This window comes from Herpailurus yagouaroundi, unplaced genomic scaffold (genome assembly GCF_014898765.1).
Source record: "Herpailurus yagouaroundi ecotype Mexico unplaced genomic scaffold, PumYag 141, whole genome shotgun sequence".
NCBI lineage: Eukaryota > Metazoa > Chordata > Mammalia > Carnivora > Felidae > Herpailurus > Herpailurus yagouaroundi.
Genome location: NW_024412396.1, coordinates 73,651,357 through 73,674,539, shown reverse-complemented (window position 1 = coordinate 73,674,539; position 23,183 = coordinate 73,651,357). Strand labels below are relative to the sequence as shown.

At 48.5% G+C, this 23,183-nt stretch overlaps 1 protein-coding gene and 1 non-coding gene across 6 annotated transcripts in view; one reads left to right on the top strand and one right to left on the bottom strand.

Moving 5' to 3' along the window:
• Positions 1 to 23,183, bottom strand: part of TECPR2 (tectonin beta-propeller repeat containing 2) — a 106,358-nt gene that overhangs the window by 65,816 nt on the left and 17,359 nt on the right. For all 5 annotated transcript variants that reach the window (XM_040478291.1, XM_040478292.1, XM_040478293.1 and 2 more), the window contains 3 exons: positions 11,116 to 11,244; positions 10,602 to 10,733; positions 7,263 to 7,420 (listed from right to left, as the gene is read on the bottom strand). In XM_040478291.1, coding sequence (XP_040334225.1) covers positions 7,263 to 7,420; positions 10,602 to 10,733; positions 11,116 to 11,244 — 419 coding nt within the window. The remainder of the gene's footprint in view (positions 1 to 7,262; positions 7,421 to 10,601; positions 10,734 to 11,115; positions 11,245 to 23,183) is intronic.
• Positions 16,919 to 16,991, top strand: TRNAE-CUC (transfer RNA glutamic acid (anticodon CUC)). Its single transcript has one exon. It is a non-coding gene; the product is annotated as a tRNA-Glu (tRNA).

The following is a 23,183-nucleotide window of genomic DNA, read 5'->3' as shown; positions in this document are numbered from 1 at the left end:
GGTCATGATCTGACACCTTGTGGGTTCGAGCCCCGCGTCAGGCTCTGTGCTGACAGCTCAGAGCCTGGTGCCCACTTTGGATTCTGTGTCCCCCTCTCTCTCTGCTCTTCCTCCACCTGTGTGCTCATGCGCTCTCTCTTTCTCTGAAAAATGAATAACCATTACAAAGAAAAAAAAAGTTTCAGTCCAGCCCTGAGTCCTGTTGATCCTCTCTCCAAAACGCTTCTAATTTTTTTTTTTAACATTTATTTATTTTGAGAGAGGGTGTGCACATACAGGAGGGAGAGAGAATCCTAAGCAGGCTCTGTGCTGTCAGCAAGGAGCCTGACCCGGGGCTCGAACTCATAAACCGTGAGACCATGACGTGAGCCGAAAGAAATCAAGAGTTGGATGTTTAACCTACTAAGCCACCCAGGCGCCCTTGTACATCTCTGATTTTCAACAGTAGAAAGAGCACTGGCTCTAGGTTGACAGCTGGGCTCAATTTCTAGCCCTGACATACAATTGCCATGTGGTTGCAACCTTCCTGGCTCTCAGTTTCCTAATCTGTAAACCAGGGGTCATTCCCCCCATCTCAAAGGTTAAGTGAGGATTAAGTGACACAATCTCTGAAGGCACAAAAGCACTGCTGGTGACACTATGTCTCACAAATGCTCACCAGCCACCCACAGGGCTACAGGGACCCACAGCCGGGAGCTACCTGTGGGTCCATCCATGTCCCCACTACGTGCTCCCTACCTATGTGCTCCCTACGCTCTCCTCACCCTCCCTGCACACAGCAGAGCCCTGTGGGGTGCCACCGTGTGGCCCTCCTGAGGGGCTGTCCCCAGAGCACATCCCACACAGCCACACAGATAAACTTATCTGGACATTTCTCTGCACTTCAGTATTCCCCTAGGTCCCTCTGGCTCCGGTAACTCAATCCTTCTGGACGAGGTCCAAGGAGGACATCGAATATCAAGTTTACTTTGAAACAAAGATTGTTAGATTAGCCAAGAGTGTTCTACGCTGTAGATCATTCATGGACAGCGCTAAAATCGGCATCGTGCTCGATTACTGCCTTTGGTGGATCTGTTCTGGAAAGATTCACTAAATAGACCCAAACGAGTTCTACGGAACATTCCGTAATCTCTTCCTCTTACCCTTCCTGTCAAATCAATTTCTACTTGGTGATCCAACTGTTAACTGTTTTCCTTCTATTTATAGGTCCTCTGAAAAATCTCTTGTCACTCCCATTTTGATTTGCTCACCTTAGGTCACTCATGCACTCATTTTAACAAACGCCTGGGGAGTTCCTGCGTTATGTAAGACCCAGTGCTGGGGGCAACATGAAAGGCGAAGGAGGCGAGACCCTGCCCATGTCTGCGAACACGCCGTGGCAGACGGCACGTGTGTGGGAATTGCCGTGCGGGCACCTGGCTGGCGCTGTATCCGAGAGAGGCTCTAAGGGCTGCCCCACAGTCCAGATGGGACGTGTCCTGCCCGGGGCACGAGAGGGCCAAACCCAGGACTACCACCCGGCTGAGGGGCGGGCGGGCCCTCTGGGGGAAGGAATGTGCCGACGGGGTCCTGGTGGGTGGCTGGCTGGCTCTGAGGAACTGCTACATGTGGTGAGTGAGCCGAGGGAAGGCAGTGAAGTTGGAGATAACTGGCTAGAGTGAGGGGCGAGTCGTCCTAAACCGCTGGCTTGGCCACCATCCACCCACTCGTGGTCCCGATTCTGCAGCACCTGATGTCATTCTGGATGGGTCCCTCAGACTCCAATTTTTAAGGTCTAGAAATCGCGGGGTTCTAAAATCATAACTAAGTTAACCTACCTACTTAATTCTGGTGGAGGTCATTTCCAGAAAAATCACTGATGACTTTATTTTTTTTTTTATTTTTATTTTTTTTTTCTCAACGTTTTTATTTATTTATGGGACAGACAGAGACAGAGCATGAACGGGGGAAGGGCAGAGAGAGAGGGAGACACAGAATCGGAAACAGGCTCCAGGCTCCGAGCCATCAGCCCAGAGCCTGACGCGGGGCTCGAACTCACGGACCGTGAGATCGTGACCTGGCTGAAGTCGGACGCTTAACCGACTGCGCCACCCAGGCGCCCCTCACTGATGACTTTAAAAACCACTTTAATTCCCTTTATGAGCCACATTAATATGAAAAGTGTGTTTTTTATGTTTTTTTAAGTTTATTTATTTTGAGAGAGAGTATGCATGAGCGGGGGAGGGGCAAGGAGAAAGACAGAGAGAGAATCCCCCGCAGTCTCCACCCTGTCGGCACAGAGCCCGATGCAGGGCTAAAACCCACGAACCGTGAGAGCATGACCTGAGCCGAAATCAAGAGTCGGACACCCAACAGAGCCCCCCAGGCACCCCTGAAAGGAGTGTTCTCTAACGTGATGTATGATTTATGGTGCCAGAGACCTGAAATGCTGAGCGTGGACAGAGGACCTGACACAGGACAAAGAAAATCTAAGATGGGTGACACAAGGCTCCGTGGCCAACTGCCCACAGACCGTCACACGGGCACGAGGGTGGGGACCCTGCTCCAGAACTTGATGCTGGCTCTGCAGGGGCACGCACTCCATGTGACTGCAACATGCAGGGGCCCCGACGACCGGACGGTCCCCATGTGAAACAGTGCAACACAGACCTGGAGATAAACCCTGAGGACAGCAGAGACACAACATGCTTGGGGCCGGCTGGGGCCTCTGAGATCTTCTGGGCATAACATGTGTCTTACCTGGTCCGGTCTGAGGGGGGTCGCCACCTCCATCCGAAGAGCACAACCCCACCCCTGCTGAGGTTCCCTGCCTGTAAGTGTACCTGTGCCCACGCCCTGCTCCCTGCCGAGAACACCCGGCCCCATCCAAGCCCCGCGCCCTCTGGGGTGGCCCGCCAGTGGGCTCCAGGGAGGCCATGACAGGTGCCAACATCTCAACCTCCGTGCCGGCCCGTGCCAGCCACCCGGCACTGGCCTCATGGTCCGTCTCTACAAACCTCCCACCAGACCCGCTCCCCACCAGGCGCCCCTTACGCCATGTGTGTTCCCTCTGACAAAAACCAGCTGTCTCCGCACACGGCTATCCTGGCCCCTCCGGGCCCTCCAGGCCCCGGCCTCTCTCATAAGCAAGGCCGTGTGCAGCCACCAGGCTGCCAAATCCAAAGGTCTGTCTCAGGCCATCTCTTGGGCCATCAGCAGCTCTGACAGCCCCGTGACACTCCCCCCGCGTAGCCCCCAACTTCTCCCTCCCCTGACTGCCCTCCTCCAGTTACCATCTCGCCGGGAGGGGGGGGGGGAGCTCTAACTGCCGCCCTCATGCTACGGGCTCCCAAGCGTGCTTCTGCCCTCCACCTGCCCCTCCGGCTCTCCACAGGGAGGAAGACTGTGCCACCTCGTCTACAACACTGTTCTGGCCTCTCCCCCAGGCCCCGCCCCCCACCCCCCACCCGACCCACGGCTTAGGCCGCAGCCTCTGGCTGATTTCTTTCTCTCACTCCCCACCCGGTCAGCTCTGCCCTGCGAGCATTCCCAGCACCCTGCCCTGGCCTGAGCCCCGGACTGCCCCCCTGAGCTGCCACTCTTGCCCCTCCCAGGACAGCGCGGGTGACTTGTCCTGGTCGGAGCCGTTCACAAGGGCCAGCGTGCCGGAAGAAAGCGGCCCCCGGCGAGGCCGCAAAGCCTGCCGCGTGGGGTCCCACCCGGGCCCCTCGTCTGCTCCACACACACCGGGCCTTGCTGCTCCCCAAAGCCTCGGGTGCCTGGCGCGTGCACTGCTCCTGCTTCTCGCCGAGGTCCTCTCTTGAGTCCTCCTGCCCTTCCTTCAGGAGTCTGCCCCGGTCCCCACCACCCCTGCTGCGTACCCACAGCACACAGCTGTGTCCCCTGCTCCCTCCTCTCTGGCCCATATGCTCTAGTCCAAATCTAGTCCGATTTATTACTATGAACATTCTAGAACACATTTAATGTCAGCCTCCCACCCCAGGAACAGGAGCCCCGAGCGTAGAGCCTTTCCCTGTTCACAGCTGTCTCCTCAGACCGAGAAGGATGCTGGCCACAGCAGAGACTTGGTAAGGATTTTTTAATGTCACGTGAACACACAATGTCCCTACGTAAATACCCGATGTCAGAGGTCTCGGTGTCACCTATAGGTAATGACTGAATTTTTGTCTCTGGCTGAGACCTGTGTATGTCCCTCCTCACTGTGACTCCCACTTGGCGACCTAACAAGCACCTCCAACTCAACAGAACGGAAGTCTAGACTGCAAGCCCAGGCTCCCCGCGGTGCACCCACCGCCGCTGCCTCACTGCCGTAGCCAGAAGCACTGAAATCTATTCTTTTCTTCCCCTTGCCCCTCTACCCAATCCACCGTCCAGCCCCGTGCTTCCTATCTCCGAATTACGGCTCCCCGCTGACGGCCACCACCAGGGGCCAGCCTCCACGCCTGCTCCTCACCGTCCCCCTCCTGCCCATCTCCGATGAAGTCTCCACACAGAACCAAGGTGAGCTCCGAGAGGTTGCTCAGGTTGCTAATGTCCTGCCTAAAGCACTTCAATGGCTTTCTGTCATGCCTAGAATAACTCGGGCGACAGCATGTGGTCCCTCTGGCCCCCGTCCCCAAGCTGGCTCAGGGCCTCCTTTGCAATCTCATTTTACACCTGCACCTCTCCACGGTCACCCCGGGCCCCTCCGGCTCCACAAACATTGCTCCCTGGCCCATTCCGAGGCCTCGGCATGTTCCGCACCCTGAGACCAGAATGTTCTTCCACCGGCCCTTCCCACGCTTGAGGCTTCGGCTCCAATGGCGCTTCTCCATAGAAGCCTTTCCCGACTGTTCTCAAGAACGTGCTACCCCCACCTGTGATGCTTCACCCTGACTGATCCACAATGTCCACAGCGTGCATTGTAGCCTACACATCCGTGCTGCTGGAGGGGGGACATGCGTCCCCTTGCTCACATTCATCCTGCCGGGGCGTGGCAACATGTCTGTCCCCTGGCTCACTGCCGTCCACCACACGCTGCTGCCCGGCAGGCACGCACCCAACACCTGCTGACTGAAACCCTGCTTCCGGAGGGTAGACACAGCAGATGCCCTTTCTGAACTACAATCTAAAATAGCACCCAACAGGGGCGCCTGGGTGGCTCAGTCGGTTGAGCGTCAGACTTCAGCTCAGGTCATGATCTCACGGTTTGTGGGTTCGAGCCCCGCATCAGGATCTGTGCTGACAGCTCAGAGTCTGGAGCCTGCTTCGGGTTCTGTGTCTCCCTCTCTCTGCCCCTCCCCTGCTCATTCTCTCTCTCTCTCTCTCTCTCTCTCTCTCTTAAAAATAAAACATTAAAAAATTAAAAAGAACACTAACTTAAAAAAAAAAAGCTTAAGAAAATAATAAAATAGCACACAACAGAAAAACAAGCCTGTAAACAGTTTTTCCATTTATTCTGTGTTATCCCCACTTCTCTAAGGCTCAGGGAAATATACTTCCCTGAGAGAAAAGGAACAGATTTGTTGGTGTCTGCAGCCTGGGACAGGGCCTGGCCCGGGCCAGAAGACCTGACTACTCACAGGCACCAGGAGGGGCTCATGGAGAGTGGCTTGTGTTTCCACACAAGAGGCTAGAAGACCAGGGGCGCCTGGGTGGCGCAGTCGGTTGAGCGTCCGACTTCAGCCAGGTCACGATCTCGCGGTCCGTGAGTTCGAGCCCCGCGTCAGGCTCTGGGCTGATGGCTCGGAGCCTGGAGCCTGTTTCCGATTCTGTGTCTCCCTCTCTCTCTGCCCTTCCCCCGTTCATGCTCTGTCTCTCTCTGTCCCAAAAATAAAAAAAATAAAAAAAAAAGTTGAAAAAAAAAAAGAGGCTAGAAGACCAGGTTTTAGGAGAAACACTATTGGCTTATCCATGTGAAAAGTAACTGGTCTTTATCTCTCTTTATACTCCACTATCCTTCCAAAAAGACACAATAAAGTAGGACCCTGAAAACGAACCAGGACAGGACGCGAAGCAGAAGAGGGGGACACTGGCAGAGGGAAAGGCAAGATGAAGACGTGCACAACCACGGGGCCCAAGCTCCAAATTCTACTGTGCTTACGCTTCCAGGGGCTGTTAACAGGGACATTACGGTTACAGAAAGGGCAAACTGTTGACAGAATTGAGCGGGTATTCAGCACAGAAAACAGAAGCCAAAGGAAGGCATGACCAGATCTTTTATGAGCTAAGGGCTATCATGCTCCTCCCGTCCCACCTCCCCTTCTCCGAGCCATCGTCACCAGCACAGCTGTCACCACCAGCCTCCGTGGGCCCTCCCTTGAGGGCACGGCCAATGCCACCACGTCTCCTCGTCAGCCTGCTCTCCACACTCCCCAGCCCACCTGCCACCCTGCCCCTCTGATTCTCAGTTGGCAACAGTGCCCCTTTACCAGGACCGTCTCCAAATCCTGCTGCCTGATTTATTAGCTGCCGGCCCCCACCCCCTCCTGCTGCCCCCACTTGGCTCTCCATCCCTCTCTGCTCAGAATGAGGGGGTGGCCCCACCACTCTATCCAGCCCCTCCTCACCGACCCCACCGCCACACAAACCGGGCCCCGAGCTCTACAAGTGTGTTTCCGGCAGGGAGGTCACCCATGCGCTCGGCTGCCTCTTCCTGCACGGCTGGTAGGCGGCTGGACTTGGCCTAGCCCTTCTCCCCCTGTCCTTCCACGTGGCAGGTAAACGGGGGGACGAGCTCTCAGCCTGGCAGCCTCCCCTCCAGAGCCTCCCCACTCCTCTTGGCCAGTGCTACTCCTCCCTCGCTCACTCCCTCAGGAAGTCTGCTGTCACCCCCAGGCCCGGGAGGAGCTTGACAGCACCCCTCACAGCTCCACACTAGGTGACACCGCTGTTAACAACTTTCCCGCTGAGTTTCTCAAGCATCCGTGATGGCGGGCTCACATCCGCCTCGTCTACCAGTTACCCCCGACCCGGCACAGCCTGCACAGTGCAGAGGGGACCGTCACCCCTCCTGTGGCGGACCCAGAGCAGACCACCTCGGAGACTTTCCGGATTCTGGCGCTCGAGGCAGAGTGGCCATGCCTGCAGGTCCCTGCAGCAGATGAGAGGGATGAGCTTTCCCCATCTGATGCTGGCACAGGCGGCCAAGCAGGTTAGGGACCCGTCGGGAGACCCCAGGCTTAGAGCCACTGTGGGCTTGCCTAAGGTAACCTAGGCAAGGTGAACTAGGAAAACTTAAGGCCCCTCTGTAACCGCCACGCTGGGGCATGTGTGACGCTCACCTTTTCCTTGGTTGTGTTCCAATCTGCTTGACAGACTTCTCTTCCGTGTAAAAAAGCAGGCTTCTTTGTAGTGTAGACACGAGCAGAACTTTCTGGCTATAATCCAGCTGCACGATTGAAGATGGCTCTTCTAACACCAAATGGGAGTTACAGACGCCCTGTGGGAGAGGCCAGTTAAACCCAACTCAATGTGGAGTCAATTTACACCTTAAAATGTATGCTGTTCATTCCCAACAGATTCAATGTCATGATGAATCTATTTGGAATCTATGATGAAATTATTTGGAAAAATTCTTACTAATCAGAAAACAATGTCAACACCTACCTCAGGTTCCATCAAGTTTGACAAGAAACGTTTAAAGGTTTTGTATAATTTCTTTTAAAATGTTTTCAGGGGAGCATTCAAAGAAGAGTCATAAAGGCCAAAGCGGAAACGTATTGCACTTAGGACTATTGTTTACACTAATAGAATACAACAGGACTTTCCATAAGATTATTTGTGACAACTATCACCTAAGGTCACAAGACACTCATCCCCCCAAAGAGCTCAAAGCAATTTTGGGGACATTATATCCTTGCCAACTGAAAGGGTCATAAAAAACAGAAGAAACTGAAATGGTGGTAAATATATTGAAGAACAAAGTAAAATTCTAGAAGGCATTTTACTGCTAACACAAACTCTAATTCTTGGTGTCGAAAGTCTGTTTCTATATGTTACTTTTCTCCTGAACCAGTTTCTTCAATTGAGTAAGAAAAACTGATGCTCTATCGCAGAACTTTTGGGGGTAGGAGAGAAAAGCAGCAATCAGATATACTGGTAAAATTTGCATACAATAAAATTTACCTGTTCAAGATACACAATTCTATGGATTTTGGCGAACACATACAGTCCTATAACCACCGACACCATAACGATAGAGCGATTCTCATTCTCCCCGGACACTGAGTGCTTTTAAAGCAGATTTTCCGGGCACCTGGGTGGCTCAGTCGGTTGAGCGACTGATTTCTGCTCGGGTCATGATCTCATTCATGGTTTGTGAGTTCAAGCCCTGCGTTGGGCTCTGTGCTGATAGAACCTGGAGCCTGCTTCAGATTCTGTGTCTCCTTCTCTCTCTGCCCCTCCCCCTCGGTCTCTCTCTGTCTCAGAAATAAACAAACATTAAAAAAAAAAGCAGATTTTCCTCCACATTTGTCGTTACATAAACTGTAGCTTTTCAGTTTTTGACTTATGATGGAACTCAATTCATTGTATTAATTTTGCAAAATCGCACACACTCCCATACCTATTTATGTAAATCTCTTTGTACTTTATCTTAAAAAAAAAAAAAAAAAAACTACCAGAACCTATCAATAAAGCTGGGAAAAAAAGTTCTCAGTGTGACAAGGATACTGTTTTCTGCATGTGGCTTTCTCTCTACTTCCTGAAATGCAGGCTCACGAGCAGTGCTGCCTGAAAGCCTCAACAGAAGGGAGGTACGACACAGGGACCCTTAATAACCTAAGGCTTTCCTGCAGAACAGGTTCTCAAAGTATGGTCTGCAGTCCTCAAGGGTCTCTAAGACCCTTTCAAAGGGTCTGCAAGGTGAACATTATCTTCATTATAACGCTAGGATGCATCTGTCTTTTTCACTGAGCTGACATTTGCTCTGACACAAAAGCCACGGTGGGCAGAACGGGGCACTGAGCCCACTATCTGTCACTGTGCCCTCCACCACCACGCACTCATGACAAAAACGCGCGTTTCATTGAAGACGGTCTCTGCAGAACAATTATAACTGCACCACATCCTTGCTTGTGGGTATGCACGGCTTTGTATTTTGTGTGACAGAGTGGCCCGGCTGCTGCATCCTGAGGTTCTCTGGTTCACTCAAGGAAAAGCACTTGTTCAACTCTAAAAGCTGTGAGCTCAACCAGTGGCTTCCCCCCCCTCCCCCCACAGGACACCAATTTACCGGACATACTAGAATTACTCAAACTTGGGTATTTGGCAGACATTTTCAAGATGGACCAAACGGAGCTTGTCACTTTAATGACAACGAGTAATAGTGTGCGTTACTGACAATAAATACCAAGTTTTCAACTGAAGATTAGAATTGAAAACTTTAGGGGCGCCTGGGTGGCTCAGTCGGTTAAGTGTCCGACTTCAGCTCAGGTCACGATCTCACGGTCCGTGAGTTCGAGCCCCGCGTCGGGCTCAGAGCCTGGAGCCTGCTTCCGATTCTGTGTCTCCCTCTGTCTCTGCCCCTCTCCCGTTCATGCTCTGTCTCTCTCTGTCTCAAAAATAAATAAAAACGTTAAAAAAAAAAATTAAAAAAAAAAAAGAATTGAAAACTTTATCCACACTTGTGAACTTGACCAATTCCCAGTAGCTAAAGACTTTTCTGATCAGGATGATCATGATATTAACAAAGATGCCTTCTCTGATATTATATAATCAAAATTGACACATTTGAAAAGATCTGCGTCCCTCAGTAGATCAACTGACTGAGCCACCCAGACACCCCTGGGGTCCTCCTTTTAAGCGTGTAGAAGGGTCCTGAGACCAAAAACTTCAAGAACTACTGCTAGAGAAAACTTGTAACAGGGTAGTCTTGGATCAGAGGGACTAAACGCCAGTTGGTCAGTAATTGCTAAATTTCTACAATGCGCGAGGAACGCCCAGTCTCGCGGGGCCCGGTCTGTGTCCCTCTCGTGACGAGGTGCAGCACAGGGGCGCACAGAGCCACACACGCGGCGGGAAAGGCGTGGGCTTTAGAGCAGAAACTCAGTGTGGAACCCGCGGGGGACCCAGGGCTGGTGACTGGGTCACGGAGCCTGGGGGTTCTTCATCTCCCGACCGGAGCGGAGCACGCACGGCTCAGGATGAAACAAAACAGCAGACACGCGGGCTGGGCCCTCCTCCTCCTCTGCCACGCCCTCCCACGTGAGGGGCGGGGCCTGGGCGGGGCTTGGCCGGGGGCGGAGCTCTCCACCCAGAAAGCACTGACCTCTGTCCAGGCCACAGTTATGATTACGCAATGCTGCCCGCGGCTCCTACACACCCTTCTGGGAGACCAGAATGACATGGCGTCTTTTTCTCAGGACCCTTCCACATGCTTAGACACAGGAGGATGAACACTGTGAAGGAAGGCTCCAGTGGAGACAAAGGCCAACCCTTTAGTCACAGGAGGGGAAGCTTAGAAAAGTGAGAGACGTCCTTGAAGGCAAACATTACAAAATAATCGTTGACATTATGAAGGGGCAATGACTGAGCATGCAAACTGTTTGACTAAAATGTAATTATGGATATAATTTCTCCAAATCTAAGAAGGCCAAAAATATTTCTGGAAACAGTTTTACCTGGTCTAGATCCAGAGAAGAATAGACAATTTTCCCTTTGTCATCTCCAGAGAACAATTTCATTCCATTGGGGCTCCAAGCCAGAGCTGTTATGCTATTTTTGTGAATACCGGTGACATCAAATCTCCGAAGCTAGGAACGAACGATAAAAATGCGCACAAGAAAGAAAAGATGTGAGATGGGGCTCGTGGCCAAGGGATTATACAGTCCCTCCTACCTACGGAGAAGCTGGTTTTCCCAACCTTGTTTTCCACGCAAAAGCCTGCACAAGGTTCCATCTGGGCATTTATTTTAAAACTGATAGAGGATGGCCAGAGAATATTAAGCAAAATTTAAATTACCCAAATGCGCATTCTGCCAAGCATCCTATCAAGAACAAAAATGGTATCTGATTATAAAAAGCATAGGGTTAAGCTTTTCTGAGCGTGTGTTTTCTGGGTAGATGAGTTTTCATTTTAAAATCCACGAGGAACGGGCCAAGAAGTTAAGAAATGCTAAAGTGACTCGTACTTACTTGTTTATTTCTCCCTGGCAAGGAAGAGACAAGCTGAAAAACAGCAACTCTCCCGGAGGCTGTGCCCGCGGCCACGAGGTCGTCGAAGCAGGCCAGCAACTTCACCACTGTGATGGGTTCCGTTTTCCCCTAAGAGAGCAAATGTTAAAGACAAATGGACCTGTAACCAGGCTGGCTTCCGAGACGCAAACGTCACCCGTGAAGGCGGAAGGAGGCAGAAGCTTCATCAGGCTGCAGCCTATACAAAGTCCTGATCGAAAATGTGTACAACTCAGAAAAACAATGACATCTGTTAAACCCTCCTTTTTGTTTCTAGATCTTTATTACTTTTTAAGTTTAGTTATTTTGAGAGAGAGAGAGAAAAAAAAAAAAAGCAAGAGCAGGGGAGGGGCAGAGAGAGAAAGAGAACGAGAATCCCAAGCAGGCTCTTTGCTGACAGCTGTGGGCCCGAGGTGAGACTTGAACTCCACGTACCATGAGATCATGACCTGAGCCAGAGTCGGACACTTAAATAACTGAGCCACCCAGGTGCCCCTCTAGGTTTTTAATCTTTGAAATGACAAATTAAAAAAACTACATTTCTAATGAAGGAAATGCTGATCAATTGAGTGTGAATATTCTAAGTACTGATCAAGAGAGTACCAGGGGCTTGGAGAGCTGTTTCCTGCCCAGAACAGGAATCTGGAGTAAGAAGAGCTTATCTACCCCAGATCCAAGCTCTGCTTTCTTCTCTTAACATGGACAAGTCATTCAATCACTGCAGTTGACGGTCTGCCTGCAGCACAGGCTAGCTGCACGGATCCAGGAGGTGATGCATCTGAAATTTGTTCTTAGATCAATAATCAAATTAAGTAACGCTAACTCAAACTTAATACATTGCTATACTTAAAAGCACATGTACAAGGGGCGCCTGGGTGGCTCAGTCGGTTAAGCGTCTGACTTCAGTTCAGGTCATGATCTCACAGTTCGGGAGTTCGAGCCCTGCATTGGGCTCTGTGCTGACATCTCGGAGCCTGGAGCCTGCTTTGGATTCTGTGTCTCCCCCTCTCTCTCTCCCCCAAATAAATAACAAAAAATTAACAAAAAAAGCACACGTACAAGCACTGCACACAGATACTCAAGGCTTCCAGGCCCACTGAGTGAAACCATTCATTCAGAAAACTCACGCAACCATTTGACCCCGCTAAGATATACGGCAAGAGCTCCAATAAAACACTTTGATCCCTATATTTGGATGCAGTAATTTACACGGTATTCAATCTATCAAATGTGGAGGTATACCCTCCACATTCAGGGTACGGAGTCAGCTGCTATGGTAACATAAACTGAAGTAGGTCGCAGTCCCGCCCTCTTAAAGCTGAGCTGTGGCAATGAGCCGGGCACATGAAAAGCCGCCTACAGCCAGTGGGGGTGGTGATGACTGCGCTCGCTTTCATCTGGTACTTTACAGCTTTCAGGGTATTCTCAGGGGCTCTAAATATATCTGATGAGATCGTGATGTAGGGGAAGGGCTTTGGATCTTAAGCTATAGGAAGGCAAAGGGGAGCCCAGGAAGATTCCTGACTTTGCCGGTGTATGGTCAGAAGTGTTTCTGATAACCCTGATTGGGTGTAGCACAGAAGGAGGAGGAAGTGCGACCAGGCGGCGAGACCAGCCGGGGGCCTTTTGCTATAGTTCGGGCCGGAGGCCGGAGGTCATACGTGCCTCGTGGAGAGAAGTGGCAAGCTGAACGGGCAGGAAGGCAGTAAACCCTGATGGAGAAAGAAGACTCTGTTAAGACCTGTTTGCCATGATGACAGCACCAAGGAGAACAGCACAGCGGCTCTCCTTTACTGAGCATTCTGAGCCAGGCGACCCGGTAAGCACTTCACGTGCATTACCTCCTTGATTCCTCACGCATCCGTGAGGGCAGGTGCTGTGGTTTTCTTCGTTTGACAAAGGTTAAGTGGTTTGTGTAAGGACACAGCACCGGAGGAGTCAAGAGTTGGGATTCACGCCTAAGTGTGACCGGAGGCCCTGCCTCGCTGCTCTCTGCGCTGAGTGGGAATCCGCAGGCCCCGCAGATGGGAGGCTCCCCGCAGATGGAGAAGAAGGAAAATAAGGGGACTTTATCATCTGCGGCGTGGAAAACACGAGTGCTGATGCCGTGAGCAGAATCCACTGGCGCTGCTCTGAGGAAAGACAGTGCCAGAACATGCTTTAGACGTGGACAGTGTTGACATGGCAGCAGGCTGGTGAAGACAATACTGTCCTGCGAATTCATAATTATTAGAACTGCCACCACATCAGGAATCAAGATCCCTTATTGGAGACCTTGCCGTGTCATAGCACAAAGCGGTGGTGTAATTTTTCTGAATGAGTGGTTTCAAAATAAAAATCATCATTCAGGTGGGCTGGAAGCCTGAGTATCTATGTGCGATGCACGTACACATGCTTTTTAATAAACTAACATTGTGACTTAACGCTATTTAATATGATCATTAGTGTTACAGTTCTTAAGAACCAAAACATCACAAGAATCAGAATATCAATACTTAGCTATACTTTAGATGGAAACAAAATACGAGGCTTCAACTTCCTATAGTATGAGTGTAGCTATTCTGAAAAACGTTCCTCTCCAAACATCTAGAAATGCTGAGTAAGATACACAAAACACCCTTTTAAATGCATAGCTGATCTCTAGGAAGTAAAAATCAACAGAGGCCAAAGCCGATAAGAATACTGTCAAACCAGAACAGAAGGCAGCCCTGAAGCTACGGGCTGCCTCAGAACTGTCTGACCAACACCAAGAGCCTTGGTTTCCTGAGCTGAACAGGGCTAAATGCGGACAAGGCTTCAGGCCAGATGAGGTGGGAACTGGAACGGCCATCCCCTGCAAAAGCCCCTGAAGACCCCCTGAAGGCCTAACCATCAAAGTGTAAACTAGGGAAAAATCTATTTGCTGGCAAATGGAGCTGACAAGGAACTCTGTCTTCTCTCAGACATTGGCTAGAGTGAATAAAAGAGAAGAATGTTCCCCAAGAATCTGTCACCACCAGCCTGCCCTATTCAGCATCTGAGTTTGAATTTATCTTCTGTTTCTACTCAAAAAGAGCTCCATGCCAGGCAGTTGACCTGAAGTGCATCTATGTTAGCTGCACGCCAAGAGGCCTGGCAGAGGGAGTCTAAACCCCATCTGTGGGACACAGTCTCGACCCAGGTCCCTCATATTCACACGTATTAGGACCAGTCACAGAGCTTCTAATTAGAAACCATCATGGGAAAAAGGCCCCATGAAGAAGAATCAACTAAAAAAACACAGTAACAGGGACTCCTGGGGGGCTCAGTTGGTTAAGCGTCTGACTTCGGCTCAGGTCATGGTCTCACAGTTTGTGAGTTTGAGCCCCACGTTGGGCTCTGTGCTGACACCTTGGAGCCTGGAGCCTGCTTCGGATTCTGGGTCTCCCTCTCTCTCTCTCTCTGCCCCCCCCCCCCCCAACACGCTCTCTCTCTTTCTCTCAAAAGTAAATAAACATGAAAAAAATAATTTTTTAACACAATAACAGAATTGTACAACCCTTTGCCTCCACCCAAGTACAGCATTTAGATCGAAGAGACCCAGAGCATAAAAGAAATATGCTTAACATTTTAAAGAAATATATACAGAATTTAAAACATAATAGTAACCTACTATCGGAAATAGAAATGAAAGAGTCAAAAGAATTTAAAATCTTAATGGGTGATTAAATAGCAGATCAGTCAGAGCTGACAGAAAATTATTGAACTAGATGACAGATCTGTGCCACGTACAGAGAGGAAAAGATAAGAAACGTGAAAGAGCAGAGTCCTAGGGGACAGAATCCAAAGATCCATCTAATTGGGATGCCAGAAGAAAAGAGGGTAACAGAAGGCAACATCTTCAGAGATAAGGGCTAAAAGTTACCCAGAATTCATGAAAGACCCGTGTCCTCAGGAGCACAAGCCTTGAAAAAGTTTAACAGAAAGAAATCCACATATACACACTGTGTAGTGAAAGGCTAAAACCTCAGATGCCGAGAAGATATTGACATGTCAGAAAAAAGGGCACATGACCAGATATGAGTAATTATTAAAAACCAAACTTCTCGGGGCACCTGGCTGGCTCGGTTGGTCGAGTGCGTGACTCTCGATTTTGGGGTTGTGAGTTCAAGCCCCTTGTTGGGTGTAGAGAGTGCTTGAAAATAAAATGTTTAGGGGCACCTGGGTGGTTCAGTTGGTTAAGCATCTGACTCTCGGTTTTGGTTCAGGTCATGGTCTCCTGGTGGTGAGATCGAGCCCCTCATTGGGCTCCATGCTGTGCATGCAGCCTGCTTAAGATCCTCCTTCTCCCTCTCGTCCTGCCCCTCCCCTGCACACGTACATGCACGTGCATGCTCACTCTCAAAAAAAAAAAAGAAAATTCTTTAAAAAAAACAAAACTTCTCAACAGAAACAATGGAGACCAGAAGACAATGGAAGATCATCTTCAAAGTGCTAAGATAGAAAAACTGTTAGCTTTGAATAGAGATCTGTTTAAACAACTTAGAGACACAGAGACATTCAGACAAGCAAAAAATCAAGAGTACGAGACATTTACGTTTAGATGAGAAAGGCCAGAGACATCGTAAGAAAACTAAAGGCCAAAAACAAAACAAAACAAAACAAAACCTTATAGGCTAACATCCCTCATGAATATCGATACAAAAAAAAAAAAAAAAAACTGTAATAAAATATTACCGAAAGGAAGATAGCAAGATTTTAAAAAGGATAATACATCATTACACAGTGGGGTTTACAGAAGTAATACACATTTGGATTAACAATCAAACTCAATACATGTAATATGCCATATTAATAGAATAAAGAAGAAAATCATGTTATCATCTCAACAGATTCAGAAAAAATATGACAAACTTCCATACTCATTCATGACTAAAAAACTCTCGGAAAACTAGGAACAGAATTAAGTAGAAACAAAAAGCATCTACGAGGAATCTACAGCTAACGCACGTACACGCCAAGGCAAAGATGTCCATTCTTACTGTGGACATTGTATTGGAGGTCCCAGCAAGTGCAGTCACTCAAGTAAAAAAAAAAAAAAAAAAAAAGCAAAGGCATACACATTGGCAAAAATGAAGTAAAATGCTTCCTGCACAGGCAGAAGTGATCACCTGTGTAGAAAACCCTAAGAAATCTATAAAATACGATGGAAGTAAAATACACATTAATCAATTCTATTTCCATATGTCGGCGACACAAAATCTGCAAGTAAAATAAACTGTTGAATAGTTCTTATGTTATTTGTGAAGTGATGTTACATTACTTGAGGGTCGACGGAGAGAAGTCAAAGGACACATGTTGTAAATCCTAGAAAAACTGCTAAGAAAGAAAAGCGGGAGGGCCTAACAAGCCATAGTGGACATAAAATAGAAATATGAAAAAATAATTAGTCTGAAAGACAGCAGGAAAAGAAAATAAACAAAACAAGATAATAAAGAACAGGTGGGATAAGCAGAACACAATTACCAAGATGGTAGACCTAACTGATGGCTCTCAACTGGGGACAAGTCTGTCCCCCAGCCTGTCCATGGGGCATGTGACAGTTTCTGGAGGTTGCTGCAATTGGAGGTGATACAAACGCCATCTGGTAGGCAGAAAGCAGGGATGCTGCTAAACACCTACAATACCCAGGAGAGCACCCCAGACCAAGGTGTCAGTAGCTGTCAGGCCGAGAAACTGACTTAAACCCAACCATATCAATAATTACATTCAATATAAATGGCCTAAATATGCCAATTATCAGGCCGTCTGGCTGGCTCAGTCGGTAGGGCTTGCGACTCTCAATCTCAGGGTCGTGAGTTCAATCCTCATGCTGGGCATAAAGATTACTTAAAAAGAAAAAAAAAAAAGCAGGGGCGCCTGGGTGGCTTAGTTGGTTAAACATCTGGCTTCAGCTCGGGTCATGATCTCGCAGTTCATGAGTTTGAGCCTCACGTCTGCACTGTAAGTGCAGAGCCTGCTTGGGATTCTCTCTCCCTCTCCCCACCCCCCTCTCTGCCCCTCCCCTACTTGTGTACGTGCTCTCTCTCTCTCTCTCTCTCAAAATAAATAAACTTAAAAGAAACTAGAGATTGTTAAACTGAATAAAAAAATAAGACCTGACTTCATGTTATCTTCAAGAAATGCACTTTAGTTATAAAGGCACAGATAAACTAAAGGTAAGAATGGAAAAAGATCTACCAGGCAAACTCTGATTGTAAGCAAGCAGGAGAGGCTATACCACCACCCAAGTAGACAAGGAATATCACCAGAGATAAAAAAGAGATACTACATAGTGATAAAAGGATCCATTCAATAAATAGACAACAATCCTAAATGTATAAGTACCAAACAACAGAGCTTTAAAATGCATGAAACAACACAACAACGTGACTATATTGAATACCACTGAACTATATACACTTAAAAATGGAAAAATGATAAATTTTATGTTCTGTATGTTTTACCACAATTTTTAAAAATACGTGAAGCAGAAACAGACAGAAAGACAAATGCACTATTTCTGTGGATGGATTCAACCCTCCCGTCATGGTAACTGGCGGAAGCAGGCTATCGAAGGCCCGGAAGACCGAACCACACCGTTGCGTTAGCACGAGTCTGCCAAAAAGCAGGACCTGCCAGTGGAAGCAGACACACGCAACATCTGTCTGGGCAAACCCAGCCGGAAGAGGCGGGGAGAACTGTCAACTCACAGTGCAGGTCTGCGACCCGAGATGGAGACAAGGGAAGGAAGGGGAGTTGCACAGGCTAATCTCCAACCGCAGTGCAGTTCTAGAAAGTTGTGGCCTTGCCATCAGGAACCCCCAAGCCAGCGTCACTTGTCAGGAGTCACCAGCTTCATGGGGGTAGGTGTGCCTTGTGTCCCAGCTGCACCCAGTCACAGGCCGGGAGCGCCAGTGGGAAGGGTGGTTCTGGGTGGGCACAGCGGCAGGCTCAGGGCTCCCCAGTTACATACACCCCCGCAGGGAGAGAGGGTAATTGAGATGAGGCTATCACCAAGTGCCACACAGAATAAAAAGACACAGGTGGAGAAAATATTCGAGGCTTATTTTTTACGACTGGATCAGGATACACAAAACCTGTTTTAGAAAACGGAAGGCACAAAGCCACCATCCATCTTTTTAAACAGTATTTCTATTGCATAAAGCCAATCCTTCATTTAAGATATTATTTAAAAATGGGATCTTTACAGGGGCGCCTGCATGGCTCAGTCGGTTAAGCGTCCAGCTTTGGCTGGGGTCATGATCTTGCAGTTTGTGAGTTCGAGCCCACGTCAGGCTCTGTGCTGACAGCTCAGAGCCTGGAGTCTGCTTCGGATTCTGTGTCTCCCCCTCTCTCTCTGCCCCTCCCCCACTCACACTCTGTCTCTCTCTCTCTCTCTCTCTCTCGAAATAAACATTAAAAAATTAAATAAATGCATTGCTGATTTACAATGAGATGCACGCTGAAGATTAAGCAATCGTGTTTACTGATGGCTTCACTGTGCTTGTCGTGTGGACACGAACAACGTGTCCCTTTCAGGGGCTCTCACGGTCCAGGAAAAGGACAAGACCCATCAACACATACAGGAACCAAGCATTACTGTCACTGACACACAGGTACGGGGGGGGCCACGGGAAGGACATGGTCAGCTCCGACGGGTACGAGGGGCGGGGCGGACAAGATTGCTGCCTTCACGATGCCAGTTGGCTGAATCCCAAGTGCCTCGTGGCATGGGAGTCTCTCGTTTCCATTTCTACAATGATGAAATATGTTCACATATACAAGACTACATACGACATGACTTAGACAACTGCTTAGATGGTCATAAAATGAATGTCCACGGAGTCCCGACCCAGCCTGGAAAAGGGAACGTCGAGGGCACCTTTGAAGCCCTCTGGGCCCTTCTCCCTACCTGCATACCCTCATGCCACCAAAACCACTATCCTGGAATTGGAATTTATCCCCTTGCTTTTCACAGCTTCATCACATGTGCACATGCCCTTACGCACTACGGTGCACACACGTGCCCAACACAGACTCAGACTGGTGAGCCAGCACGTGGAGGCTCTGGCCCTCAACCTTCCTGACTCAGAAACTCAGTTTTTTCAGTGTCCTATTGTGTTCAGTGCCCAGGGTGGTTGCCTTGTGGGCATCTCATGCACAAGAAGTTAAAGTTTGAGCCAAAAAGCCAGTTTATTACTTTATAAAGAACTAACGGTCACACAAACCAGAATGCTCACGTACGTAGGACCTGTACATTCTTCCCCACTGGCTGATGCGCATGGGCAGCAAGTCTCAGTCAAAAGCTGCTTGGCTAGCAGGGAGCAATTTCTGAGCAAGCCACGGTAAGCGTTAGGGCCGGCCATGCCAAGGGGGTCTCAGCTCTCAAAGGGACTCCCAGCTGCACGGGTAATTCGGCCCGATTTTTCCCAAGTTACCCAGCAGACTATACGCTCTCTTCCTGCCGTCACGTCCTCTTTTCTTCTTCTTTTTTTTTAAGTTTATTTATTCTGAGAGAGAGAGGATGAGCAGAGGAGGGGCGGGGGGGGGGGTGGGTGGACAGAGGATCTGAAGCGGGCTCCGTGCTGACAGCAGAGAGCCCAACGCGGGGCTAACCTGGGTCAAAGTCGCACGCTTAAGCGACTGAGCCACTCAGGTACCCCTCCTTTTTTCTTTTGATGTAGGGACAGTTCAGTCTTATTCTGGCCTGGGAGTCACTCTTCGGTCTCTTTAAGGAGACCCTGTCCCTTTCAGGGCTCATCTATTGTATGCTGACTCTTACATTTCCCTCCTTCCCAACTTCCCAGGAGCACTTCTTGTTGCCTTGTGGCAACTTAACCCCCCTCAAAATGGAAATCTAGCGATAAAAAAATTTAAGAAGAGACTGATTTGAAAGAAGCCAGTGATGATTTTCTGAACAAACACTTCACCACCAGGGTAGCATTCCACCAACCTCTTCAGGCTCCTTGGCAGGCGGTTTTCCCTTCATACACAGGACAAAACTGTACGAAGGGGAAGCGTTCTTTGCGAGTGAGCTCATGGGAGCTGTGAAATGTGACAAGGCTTTCTTCATGAGTGTCTCTCGATATGCCAAAGCTTAACCTTTAGGAGAAACTGCTAGCATATCAAACAATAGGTCGAAAATACCTAGAAACATTTAAGAAGACTCTAGTAAGATATTCATCAAATTCAAAAGAACTGTTTCACTTTTATCCTTCTTTTACTAACACAGAACCACAGTTTAAAGTTTAAATATTTACATAACTATTTGATGATCCAAAAGTTAAATCAAAGCATCCCCTTTTCTGGAATAATTTCCTTACTTCCATAGGGCAAATTGGAGTAGGGAACATCCACTGGACTTGAAGGAAGTCCCTAGGGCCTGGGACACCACCGCTAGAGAAATCTTAGAGACAGAAGGCAGATTACCTACAAAGGAAAACAATTCGACGGCTAGCAGGAGTCCCAGCAGTGGTGATGATGATATAATACCTTTAAAGTGTTGAGACAAAATAAACATCTAAAGTGAGGTAGGTTTCAAGTTTCACTTTCCCCCAAATACTCATATCCAAATGTCCCACACCATTTAGTAGAACAACCTTGTAATAGCATCTTTGCAAAACCTCAAGCGATCATATATGTATGGATTTTCTGGGTTCTCTGTTCTATTCTTTTTGATCTGATTCTTTATCTATTCTTGTGCTAACAACCACAATCAGCTTAATTACTAAAGGTTTATAAGCCTTGCTAACCCAGTAGAGCAACCTCTCCCATCTTGTTCTTTTGCCATTAGTATCTTGACTCTTCTGGAGTCATTACAATTGCAAATACAATTTTAAATTACCATTAGTTAATGAGTTGAAGCAATCCATGCTGAGGATACCAGTGAAACCCTATACCGCAATGCTACTGACATGCCAGAATTTAGATCATAGGATCCTAATTAGTCCGTTAAGCATCCAACTCTTGATTTCAGCTCAGGTCATGATCTCAAGGTCTGTGGGATCGAGTCCCAAGTCGGGCTCTGTGCGGGGCATGGAGTCTGCCTAAGATCCTCTCTCCTTCTCCTTCTGCCCCTACCCTGTTTTCTCTCACATGCATGCACTCTCTCTGTTGAAATAAATGAGTAAACTTAAAAAAAAAAAATACACACACACACACACACACACACACACACACACACGTATATACACACACACATACTTGGTAAAAGTCAAGGAAACATTCATAACATTCTGAAGCATGAGTTTCCTGACTGGAAAACATCACAGACATGTTCCCATGCTCAGGCCTCTCCTTCCTTCCACTGGGAATATTCTGCCCCCGCTGTAACAGCACGTCCATCATGCTGCTCACTGTCTTTGGGTCTCCATTCAGCTGTCACTGCTCAGCGAGCCCTTCCCTGAACTTGCTATTTAAAATTGCGACGTCCCGCGCTGCAGCTCCTCACCCCCTCCTCTGCTTTATTCTCCCCTCAGACCCCCTTCTTGTTCGTCTGTGTGTTGGCGGCTCTGGCTCCCCACTAGACTCCGAGTCCCCTGAGGGCAGGGGCCTTGCCTGCCCTGTTCTGTGCCTCTCCAGGACCTCAAGCGGGCCTAGCACACGGTGAGCACTGGGTACTTTTTTCTTTTTTAATGTTTATTTATTTTTGAAGGAGAAAGAAACAGAGTGTGTGTGTTGGGGGGGGGGAGGGGAGCGGTGCAGACAGAGAGGGAGACAAAGAATCCAAAGCAGGCTCCAGGCTCCGAGCTGTCAGCACAGAGCCTGATGCAGGACTCGAACTCACACACTGCGAGATCATGACCTGAGCCGAAGTCGGACACTCAACCGACGGAGCCACCCAGGTGTCCCCGCACTGGGTACTTATTGAATGAACTCCTGGAGACCCAAGTGCAGACAAGCTGCAGAAGTGAGAACCAGGTAGTGCAGAGACTGCTCTGGAGGCGAATCCGTGGAATTTCTGCCATTCACCGAATGCTAAGAAGAGAGGTTATACAATTACTTTCCAAAGAGAAAATCAGAAGCTCAGGTCAACTTATCGTTCCGCTCTGTTCTTACGTATTTCACACCCATATATTTAACAAGTTTATAACATTTTTATACTCGTTATTAGCTCCTCACAGTTTCTTGTGCTTTTGGCACGAGCTAGAAGAACTTCTTGTGTCTCCATCTGCCCTCTCCCACTAACTCGTGTAGGAAAAAAGGTTTCCAAAAGTATTATTCTTGAAAACACACGACAGGCTGTATTTAGCACATATAAGGTCTGCTTTCCTTCTTTAGAAACAGAACTTCATTTAAAAACATCATCTTTCATCCATGCCACACATGGGTTCATGAGAGGGTAGACTAACTTTTATTTTTATTTACCTTCCTATAAAATCTTAGATTTCCCCTAAATGAAACTAGTTGATGCGTCTCTCAATTTTCACTTGGAAATTCCAGAGACTCTGAATCTGGTTTCCACTGTCTTCCAAATCCAGACTTTTGTGGAGGCCCTGTCTTCTCTCATAGGAAGCGAGCATAATGGTCAGGCAACCAGCTGTGTGGCGTGGAGCAGGAATCTTACCATTTCTTTATTTGAAAAACATGGGAATCGTGCCAAATTATTCTAAGACCTAGCCAGCTCTGAGGACAAAAATGACCAGAACAACAAAACAGTTAATCCATCTCTAGGATCACGTAGCTAATAACCGACAGCCAACACTCAAAACAGAGCTTTGTGTTGTTGTGTTGATGCAAGTAAATACGGGGGCGCCTGGGTGGCTCGGTCAGTTGAGCGTCCAACTCTTGATTTTGGCTCAGGTCGTGCTCTCACAGTTTGTGAGGTAAAGCCCCACATTGGGCTCCGTGCTGACAGCGCACAGCCTACCCGGGATTCTCTCTCTCCCCCTCTCTCTGCCTGTCCCTCGCTCACTCTGTCTCTCTGTCGAAAATAAACTTCAAAAACATTAAAAAAAAAAAAAAAAACCCAAAACAAGGAAATAGGAAAACATTCTTGTTACCAAAAAATTCGAATGATTCCACCGCAT